Genomic DNA, 11,597 nt, shown 5'->3' on the forward strand with positions numbered 1-11,597 from the left:
AGGGTATTACCTTTTGCTGTAGTGCTGGAAATTTAAAAAAAAAAAGTACTAAATTTTATACAAAGGGAAATATACTGTTGTTACATTCATGCACATGAAAATACGATTCATTTTGATCAAAGACTTTAGATGAAGTCACAGACTCTGCTCATTAACAACTAACTTTCATGCCTTGCAACAGTTACCAGTAGAAATTAAGAAAGCTTTATACCAAATATTGTTGTTGAAAATTTAATGATTATTGCAATCACTGCAAAAAGGTTTCCTTTTTGTTTCTTATCCATTCTTTGTATATAATGAAGGAATTTCCAATGGAATATCTATGCTTTATTGGTGAGTGGCATGATTTTCTTAATTTCACTTTGGTTTGTCTGGTTTGTATTTCTGATTAAGTTTTTCTGTCAATAAAGAAACACAATAAACATTGGTTTGTTAAGCTGTTTCATTGAATTTATTATCTTGAAGGTTTACAGGAAATATCTTTTAAATTATTTTGTAACATTAGAATTGAATGTATGACCACAATTTTAACACTGGTCTTATTTCCATTTCATGTTTATTTGTGTGTATAATTGCTACACTGTTCCAGATATGTAAACATACATAATAGAATTAGAGAAAGAAGAAAATGGGGTGTAATATGCAGTACACTATTTTCCTAGTCATGTTATAGACTTAAATGTTCTCATACATTTCTGGCATGTTGCTATGGATAAATGATCTATTGTTAACTTAGGGAAGTTTTTATGATGGAATACTGTGGGGAGAGGAGAATACTGACAGTACAGGGATGAACCTTTACCTGGGAGAGAGTAAAAAAATTTTCTTGCAGCATAAAATTTTATCTGAGTTCTATATTTGCTGACATTTGGAAGGGCATCCAGCCATAAAGACCAAGCCAGAGCAGATTTTGTGATGCTGGTGCCACAAAAAATGCATCCAGTTCATGCAGTAAAGTGGTTGGTGGCAGGAATTGCATCCAGCCAGTAAAAACCATGCCAAAACAAACAGTTGAGTTTGATGCAGTCAGCTCCTGTCAAACGGTCCAACCCATACCAGCATGGGAGATGGACATTAAATGATGATAATGATGACAACACAGACCACCATCTGGTTTTGTTTTTCTTTCTGCAGACTCAGCCAGCTTCTACCTCAAATAACCAATGACATTGATGTATCCATAGCAGTCAAATAAAAATGTCTAAGTGGCTAAGAAGAATTATTGCTACTAAGAGGAATACATTTTCAGACTATTAGTCCCCTCTTTATGCTTCCCAACCACATGGTTTCAGGTTCAATCCCACTGCTCAGCCCTTGAGATGAGTGCCAGCAACTATAGCCCGAGGCTGACCAAGGCTTTATGAGTGGATTTGGTCATCAGAAATTCAAAGAAGCTCATAATATGTGTACATGTGTATGTATGTGTTTGTTTGTATTTGTTTCTTTGACTTGACATCATGTAATAGTTATAAAAGAAATGAGTGTCATCATCACAAAAGAAGAATCATTCATATCCAATCTACCCTGAAAACATGTCTGGTCATGGGAAAATATTAGCTAACATGGGAAGAGGTGAGGGCTGGTGACATGAAGGGCATCCAGCTGTAGAAAATCAGCCCCAATAAATTCCAACCAATCCATGCAAGCTTGGGAAAGTGGATGTTAAACAATTACAAAGATGATGAATGACATCTACACTGTTTCATTTGATTTCTTATCATCATCACCAAATATATTGTTTTATATACGTGTATATAGCCTCAGACAAGATTCAAACTTTATTTCTATACTAAATATTACAATGTTTTTCTTATTCAATAATATTCATCAGTGACATGGTGTGCAAATTAAATAAAAGTTTAGAAATAAAAATTACAAAAATTAGGAATGAATTACTTACTCTAAGTTGTGTGTTCATGTAAGCTTTGTGGAAAGGAAGAGCAGTCTCTTCCGTTAACAGCAGCTCATTCTGAAGCCGGTCAAACTTCTCCAATTCATCCTCCAACTGAAATCACAGTTTACAAGCAACCAATATTATTAATACATTATAAATACATTATTAATACATTATAAATACAACTCCCCATTGCCATTCTCATCACCAGTAGATAAGACTAAATTCTGTAATTCATTTAGTTCTCTTAGTTAACACTTATCATTACATTATCTACTTCATATTTCTGGCATTAGAAACTGTGTTTTTATCTTATGAAAATCCAATTACAATTTTCAGTTTCTCTGACATCAAATGAAGCAGGTTAAGAGTCTGGTCTCTCCTCAGATTATCATTGGTTTATATTCTGTGGAACCCAGAGTTATTCTCAGGTTGAGACAACACATGGAAGGTTTGATATGAACCAGAATAATATCTACTGAAATACCTATCTACATTGTCTTCAGTCTGTTAGCTTCCCTTCCTTTGCACATCAAAGCATATGTACAGATGAAAGAATGTTTGTATTTCATCTTGAAATATAATTTCTACACACCTGAGTGTGTGCAAATGGAAAAGAATTTCATCCTGAAAATAAATAGAATACTTACAGATGAATTTAACTTAAAACGTTGGTTGCCACTTGTCACGTCTTCTCCGTTTGGTAAGAAACATTCTACAAACCAATTTTCAAACTCTGGGAATAAAAAATAAAATTGCTATTAGACCAAAATTTCATGTTTGCATCTGTAGGTTCATGCATAGCTGTGGGGTTAAGAAACTTACTTCCAAACCACATGGTCTCAAGTACAGTACTATAGTGTGACACCTTGGGTAGGTGTCTTCCACTATAACTCCAGGTTGACCAAAGCCTTAGGAGTGGATTTGGTGGATGGAAATTGAAAGAAGCCTGTTGAATATGTGTGTGTGTCTCCTTGTTTTGAATCGCATGATAGATGTAAATGAAAGCCACTGTTATACAAACAGTGTGATTCACTTTCAATAGTCTGAAAAAGCATGTCTGGCCAGGGAAGGGGGGGATACTATTTGCTTATGCTTGGAAACAGGTGAAGGTTGGTGACAAGAAGGGAATCCAGCCATAGAAAATCTTCCATAATAAACTTCGTCCAATTCATACAAGCATGGAAAAGCAGACATTAAAACAACAATGATGATGATCAGAAAAAAAATAGAAATATTGTACAGTTATGATTGTGTTAACCAAATCAATTTTCATGGGATAGAGAGAAAAGCAATGTCACAGAGTTTGGCACCTTAGTCTAACCTGAACTTCATTGTTTAAAAGAGTATTCCATTGATCAAAAGACACCAATGACATTTAGTTAAGTTGGATCAAAAGCTAACAGGCACTTTGCTAACAACACGAAGATGTCTCTACATGGTTGCTTGACTTGTTAGAAATAACAACTAAATCTTTATCAAATCACATCCTACCCTCTTTAAAATAAAATGACAAAACATGAAGAATACATTGGATAATATGATTCTGCAACAAAGAAAAAGTGGGGATGGTCATAGCAAGACCAGCTGTAATCATGGGTCAACTTGACTGGAGCTGATGGGGTTGGATTACAAATGTCATCAGCTCTTTCAAATAGCTGTATTGTTTTACAATATTTGTGAGGTAACTGACCATACGACAATGTGTTCAAACACCACCACAACCACTACTACTGCCACTACAGCCATTGCTTTGTACCACTTTACAAGGTACATAACTCTGCTTTTAGTCAGCTATTCCAACAACCACTATCACATATACACAAATTTACTGTAGACATGCTGTTATTCATATTTAGATCTTCTAACGTCTAATTGGGAAATTGTTGATGGAAGATTTTGAAGTTGGATCAAGCAGAGTGACAAAGCAGAAGTTCTTTCTTTCTCATTGCTCGCTTGAGAGAGAAAAGTTTTAGTGATAATCCAAGAACTTATAAACTACACAATAACAGAGACACTTGTTCTCCATTCTCTTCCTCCACATCTCTATCTCATTCATGTTTACATAACTACAGAGCAAATCTGCAGTCACACCAATATTCAAGCAGAACTTTCTTTTGCTTTTCTGTAGTTTCCTATTGAACAATCATATCTAACTGAATATGACTCATCTCATTCACCCACATTTCATAGTCATCTTATTGTTAAATATATATAATTCATTAAGACTTTATAAATTTCTGAGGGAAAATCCCTTTATAAGAAGATATTTTTCAAGTAATTCTAGTAATTGTATTTTCTAAATTTTTCATCTAAATAACAACTATATCAGGTTACAACACAAGACCTCGAACAAAATATAATGGGCAAAACAGAGGAGTACTAGAGAGTAGACAGCCTTCTTTCTTATTCAATGTCTGGGCATTTTAGACATATGGCATTTGTTTTTCCAATTCCATTTCTGAATTGCAAGTATATCATGCATGCAGACCCCATTTCAGTCAATCAGAACTTATTGATCATGTAATAATTTCTAGAACTTTCTTTCAACAAAGGCCTTAAATATAGAGGCTTTTGGTACAAGAACACAGAGGAAGTTGAGACCTTGTTTGTAATAGTCCATGATGAATTCCCCTCCCAAAGATATTTTCACAGCTTCATACTCAAACCAATGCAATTCTCCTCATAGCTGTTTTCACAGCTCTATACTCAACTCAGAGATGGATAAAGAATCAATGTGGTCATATGTAATTGCAGCGATGTAAAAAATCAGCCCAATCATCAATTATCTGTTTAAAATTTCTAGCACCTGTAAAACACAATGTTCATATAAGATTGATTCTGTTTGTATTTCATGAAGCCTTGTAAAAAACATAGCCATAAATTATGTATATGTAGTTGACATCAAGTTTTTGTCATAACCAATGCTATAGACTGTAACAGACAGCTAATAATAAATGTATCTCCAGCACTTTCATAGCAAAACAGACAATACACTTACCTTGAACTAACTTTTGCCGACAATGGTGCACCAAATTTTGGTAGTAGGACACTTCAGTCTTCAAATCCATTAATTGATCAAATTTGGAACGATAATCTCGTTTGAGATTTTTCAAAGTTTTTACAAGTTGGAATTCTTCTTCACTAATTGCTTCTTCTCCTTCTTCACTATATAGGGTCCCTATATATTACAAACATATAAACAGTTTTACAAAGATGGACATCTTTCGAAAAGATAGATATTTCACTAGGATAAATAAGCAAGAACAATAATGTTTGAGCAAAATACGATTCATATACAACAAATAATTATGTCAAACAGATTTATGTAGCCTATATAAAAGAGAGATGGCTAAAAAAAAAAAGTAACTAAATATCACCCAAACTGCACAAAGGATAATCTACATAATTTAACCCCTGATATACAAAATAATGGATAGTCAAGGCTGGATCCAGGGATTAGATAAGAGATAGGGTTAAATAAAAAGAATAATAATCATCATTGATGTGAAACAAGGATAATGGTTTGAAGTGTATCAAACACAAAAATAGATGAGTGTTCTTATACCAGCATCTCTGTGGTTGAAAAACTAGCCAAGCTCCAATTTATGCTATCAACTATGAGGTATTGTTTGACTTCATCCATTGTTGTGAAGTGTGGTAAGTAAATAATTAAGAACAAAATCAGCCATAAACTGCATTAAATGTTCCTTTACTTTGGTAACGTCATAAACTGATGAAGAATCTATGTTATATTCATACACACCAATGTTCTGGGTTTTCATCACTTTCAAATATTGTATTTATTTCAATTTTCAGTGTAGTGCAAAAGATTCATGCTAATATTTGCCGAATTAGTTATACTTATTAACACAGGGAAACGTCTTCACTAAAGGAGCGCTAAAAGGCTATGTCGTTAAGAAATTTGTTTCCCAACCATATGGTATCAGGTTCAGTCCTACTGCATGGCATCTTGTGCTTGTGTCTTCTACAATAACCTTGGGCAAACCAAAGACATGTGAGTAGATTTGGTATACAAAACTGAAAGAAAGCTGTCATATAGATGTGTGTGTGTGTGTGTTTCTCCTTGTCTTCACATCATGTTTTAGTTGTAAACAAGTGTTGTCTTACAAATGGTGTTGTTCATTTCCAACCTTTCCTGAAGATCATGTCCAGCCATGGGGAAAAAATACCTTGCTTGGAAACATGTGAGGGTTGGTGACAGGAAGGGTATCTGGCCATATAGGAAATCTACCTCAACAAATTCCACTTGACCCATGCAAGCATGACAAAGTGAACATTCAAAATGACGATGATAAAGGACGATATTTAAGTAGATAAACTGATCTCAGTACTTATTAAGAGTCTGGTATCTATTGTATTGTCTTTCTTGCTGAACCACTAAGTTATGGGGATATAAACAAACCAATACTAATTGTTAAATGGCAGCGGGGTGGATAAACACAAAGATACACACCTATATATATCTTATGTGTGTGTGTGTGTGTAAGAAATAAGTTAGAAATAATGGTCATTCCTTTATTTGAGCAAATAAAGGAATTATATGCAATGACCCTTATTTTCAACTTGTTTCTTATATATCACTCTGTGTAAAAACCAGTTTATCTGGACGTAGAGTATAAAATGATCATTTATTTTCTCTCCTCATGCCAACAATAATGCTTGTCCCCTTTACCTTTGATAAATCTCATTTCTGTAGCCACATATACATTTTTTTGTAGTTTTGTAGTTCAATCACCATCATTCATCATCATTTCAATGTCCACTATGCTTGCATGGGTCAGATAGATTACATATAGGCAGATTTTCTACAGCTGGATGACCTTCCTGTTGCTAACCCTCATCTGTTTCCATATAAGGTAATGTTTCTCCATGGCTGAATGACAAAACAAGGAGACACACACACACACACACACACACACACACACACACACACACACACACACACACACACACACACACACACACACACACACACACACACACACACACACACACACACAGGTCTTGAAAGGCCTGCAAAAATCATGGGCACAGCTCCTTTTACAGACTAAATTTAATAAAAAAAAAAACGGTCTCACCATGAAGGATATGCTGTCCTCTCAAAATTCAGATCCCTAGATATTATTGAAATCACTGAACCATAAATTATAAGTGGAACCTATTGCCATCCAAGCACATTGGGGCAACCAATATCTGTATTAAAAGTTGTTTGTAGTCTGTTAGTATAACATCCAAACTATAGTGCCTTAATATTAATCAGGTCTCACCTTGCTTTACTCTTTCTGCTTTGCTTTCTTCAAGTCTGTATTTTGTGTTGTCAATCTCACATTTTATCATGTTAATTTCTCGTGCCAGTGTTACATAATTTTTCTTTAGTGTGTTAAGAGTTTCTGCAGAAACAAGGGAGGAAAAAAAATTGCATTTAGTTTCATCAAAAGATTCTACTGTCTGAGACTCAAATACTAATTCATTCATATAACACCAGTGGTGTTAGACCTGGTTAAAAATTACGCTTCGAACTGGATGTTTCTGTTATGGTTCTTGCTCATAAAACAACTGGAATTCAGTAGTCATCTAGCAGCTGACTCCTCTCATTTAAAAACATAAGAAGGCTATTTTTGCTAAAACTATATAAAGTGCAGATGAATGAAGGCCTTCAAAGAATAAACAGAACTTTTTATTGCCAGAAATTTGGGACAAGAAAATCACAAAACCTAGTATTTGCTGAATCAACAAATGGTAATAGAATTAATAAGACATAAATTAATATTGGGTTGTCCGGGAAGTTCTGAGCATTTATTAATATGCAAAAAGGGATATAAATGATTGACCTATGCCCATCTATCATGCAATTTAAATATTCCATCAGCATAAAATTTGACTGGTTTTGAAGAAAAAAAGTTATCTAGATGTATTTTGACTCCATCTAAATCATTAAATGTTTTTTTTTTTTTTGATTATCCATTTCAAATGTCAATAAAGGGTAACTGGAATGAAAGATAAATCTATTTTTTGTCAGAAAAATAAGAAGAGATGCACTACCACTTCAAGCAATGCCAAAGTTTTAACTGTGGTACATATCAGGTGTGTTCAATGAAGTGTTAAAAGATTTTGCTTAAAAACACTCAGTCATTTCTGGATAACCTCATAGATAAGCTGACAAAACACTTAATATAGTTTTGCTGTTGCTACCTACAACAAAAAATACCTTTCCATAGTGTCTATTTACAATCAAGTGAACTGAGCAAAATAGAAAATCTAGCCATTCTCTAAAATAAATTACCTTTGTTTGTTGACAACTCTTTATTCACCTCACTGCCTTGGTCATGTTTAAATTCTTCAAAGGCAACAGATCTTTGTGGGGGAGTGCTGCAACATAAAGTACATGATGAAATTATACCATAAGCAACATTAAAGAACCAGTACATATTTCAAACTAAACCCCAGTATTTTACATATGTCCCCTTCTCTATTTTTACACAAAAGTCAAAAATCATACACAAAACAAGAACTTTAGTTACTTAAGCATTCTAAGGAATCAAAAAACTGAAGAACAACAAATTTCAACCTCCTCTTAACAGATTCCCTTTCACTATCTTTCAAGACCATTAGCTTTTGCACTCTAAATGCTTTTCCTTTTACAATTTATTGGATCAGGTCCATAAATACATCAATTCTTGTTTATCACAGGCGTTTGGTTCCAAAAAAAAAAAAAAAAAAAAGACATTGTAATAAATGAATCACCTCTACATACTTTGTAAAGGGAATAAATAGAAGATTCACTGAAACCGAGCTTCCACCATCATGTATGTTTTTTATCATCTGTACTTTTTCCTGTAGAGAATACACTCATCTGTCTCAGTTGTTAGAATCAAGTGGCTTTGTAGCTTTTCTATTCACTGGTCCAACCTCGATGGGTATGAGTATGCAAAGCTGTATATAAAATGTGCAGCTGTGCAACACAGTCATATAAACACAAGCAACAGTTAGTGCATTCTGGGTAGCTAAGTATTGTGAACAATTGTTCAGGTGCATTTTTGAAGTACAAGCAGAATCTTCAACTTATAGATCAATCTGTCATAAGCATAACATGGTTCACAATTGAGTGTACCATTTTCTCCTGCAAATCAGTAATAAACAAGGCTATGTGTCTGAAAAATTGACCTTTAGCCCCATAACTTCTAGAAATAATCCTGTCAAATATCATAAAACAAAAACAGAGTGAAACTTTAAATACAAACCCCGGTCTTTCACTTAGTTTTTCTAAAATATTGTCAGACGGTGTGACAACTATTTCATCAGACTTTTTCTCAACAATACCATTGGGTGAAACAGTAGTTGGTGATTTCCTTTCAAATCTTGATGGTGCTGAAGCCACTATTTTGCTGCTGTTAAAGCAAGAGGTAATTAAATTGTAATTATTATTACTATTATCAATTTTTATTTCATTATTGTAGTCTTAATTTCCTTCCTTGCACAGTTTGAATACAAATTCTGCATGAGTTTAATTTACCTTTCCTTCTTCCATACTAATTAAATATTAGAGTTAACCAATTCAATTGTGTGCACCCATCCCTGAAATTATGTAGTCGTGACTGGCACTTGTACCCATGGTACGAAAAAATATTCGAGCGAGGTCGTTGCCAGTGCCGCTGGACTGACTCCTGTGTAGGTGGCACGTAAAAAACACCATTTGAGCGCGGGCGTTGCCAGTACCGCCTGACTGGCCCTCGTGCCGGTGGCATGTAAAAGCACCCACTACACTCTCGGAGTGGTTGGCGTTAGGAAGGACATCCAGCTGTAGAAATCCTGCTAGATTGGTTTGGAGTCTGGTGCAGCCATCTGGTTCGCCAATCCTCAGTCAAATCGTCCAACCCATGCTAGCATGGAAAGCGGACGTTAAACGATGACGACGATGATGTGCCTAGTCTATAACAAAATGTAGGACAGATTTCGCTTCTGGCTGAATCCATCATAAAGACAGGGCAGACAATTTCTCTCTGCTTGGTGGCTGTGTTGAAAACCATTAGACAGGGAATGAAACTGAAAGAACTGAGGACAGATACTTTCTTCAGTCAAACACTAGTCAACTTTTTTTTAGTTCCACTTAAAAACGAAGGTGTAGGTGGAGAGGAGAGTACTGACTTCCAGTGAATTTCTCAAAAGGTGGGTAACTATAGTAAAGGGCAAAGGGTAAAGACCCCCTTTGACCACAAGTGACCATGGGATTGCATCTAGAAAGTTCTGCTTCAAGATACAAGCCCAGGCAAGGTTGTTTTGTGGAAGAGCAGCCATCACCCATGCATACAAGCCTCTCCTCTCCATGCCATTGATGTTGTCCAAGGGAAAGGCAAAGGCCGATACAGCTTGATGCCAGTGACAACGCAGCTCATTTCTACAGCTGAGTGAACTGGAACAACATGAAATAAAGTGTCATGCTCGAGAACACAACACATGGCCCAGTCTGGGAATTGAACTCACAACCTCACAATTATAAGTCTGACACTGAATTATGTGCCCTCACAATGAAAATGATAGATGGAACTATTTTAAGCATCTGGCTTAAAGTCCAAAGGGTGTATTTGTCCTTTTGGGATTGATAAAATAAGTTCCAGGTGACTACTGGGGTTGATGTAGTTGACTAGTTCCCTTCCACAAAATTTCAGGCTGTTCCAGTTCACTCAGCTGTAGAAATGAGTTGCGTTGTCACTGGCATCAAGCTGTATCGGCCTTTGCCTTTGATAGAAAGAATTATTATTATTATGAGTTGAAATTTAGCCAAAGTTGACTTTGCCTTTCATCCTTTAAAGGTTGATAAATTAAGTACTAATTGAGTACTAGGGTCAATGTACTTAACTCACCTCCTCTCCCACAATTTCAGGCCTGGTACCTATCATTGAAAAATTGTTATAAGTATGATTCCCTTTGTGCACTTAGCATTTAACAGAATCAACTGAAAGAAAATATTGACAAATTATCATGGAAAGAGGTTAATAGATATAACCAGAGAGAAAAAAGAAGCTTTTCCACACTGAAAAATTATACTAAACACTTAATGGGCAATCATAAAGATACACCAAAAAAGTAGCCTCTACATATTCACTCAACCTTTTAGAAATAGCAGCAAGATTTCCTTCAAATTATAACTTATCTTCTTTAAAAGGAAAGACACATTATATAATGTAGTTCTGAAAATACAAAAAGATGGGATGATTGTAGCTTTGAATGTCTTTGATCGTAACTCTGCTCAATCAGAACTGACTTGAAGATAAACAATAGTCGTTACAAAAGAATTGTTTATTTGTTTCAGTCATTAGACAGCGGCCATGCTGGGGCACCAACTTGAGGAATTTTTAGCCAGATGAATCGACCCCAGTACTTGAGAAGACCTGGCAAGCCAAGTGAGACCTAAATCTAAGGCCTCAGCCAGTCCACTTATGCGTACCTTTCCTTCACTGGACACTAAGCTCCACTTGCGAAGACCTGTTGAGGCAAGTGAAATTGAAATCGAATTAAATTCAACGACTGGCACCCATGCCAACGTCGTCTCCTTCATTGGACACGAAACTCAGCTTGCGAAGAATTGTTGGGGCAAGCGAAATCGTGATGGCACTTGTGCCCAGCGTCGCCTTCCTGGCACTTGTGGCGGTGGCATGTGTAAAGACATTCGAGCGAGATC

At 35.5% G+C, this 11,597-nt stretch overlaps 1 protein-coding gene across 2 annotated transcripts in view; it reads right to left on the reverse strand.

Annotated features, from left to right (window-relative positions):
- Positions 1–215: 215 nt before the first annotated feature.
- LOC106882635 (kinesin-like protein KIF9) overlaps positions 216–11,597 on the reverse strand; it is a 43,211-nt gene continuing 31,829 nt past the window's right edge. For both annotated transcript variants that reach the window (XM_014933377.2, XM_014933376.2), the window contains 7 exons: positions 9,160–9,306; positions 8,202–8,287; positions 7,186–7,308; positions 4,896–5,075; positions 2,545–2,630; positions 1,901–2,005; positions 216–398 (listed from right to left, as the gene is read on the reverse strand). In XM_014933377.2, coding sequence (XP_014788863.1) covers positions 321–398; positions 1,901–2,005; positions 2,545–2,630; positions 4,896–5,075; positions 7,186–7,308; positions 8,202–8,287; positions 9,160–9,306 — 805 coding nt within the window. In that variant the 3' untranslated portion in view covers positions 216–320. The remainder of the gene's footprint in view (positions 399–1,900; positions 2,006–2,544; positions 2,631–4,895; positions 5,076–7,185; positions 7,309–8,201; positions 8,288–9,159; positions 9,307–11,597) is intronic.

The sequence above is a fragment of the Octopus bimaculoides genome, chromosome 8 (assembly GCF_001194135.2).
Source record: "Octopus bimaculoides isolate UCB-OBI-ISO-001 chromosome 8, ASM119413v2, whole genome shotgun sequence".
Classification (NCBI taxonomy): domain Eukaryota; kingdom Metazoa; phylum Mollusca; class Cephalopoda; order Octopoda; family Octopodidae; genus Octopus; species Octopus bimaculoides.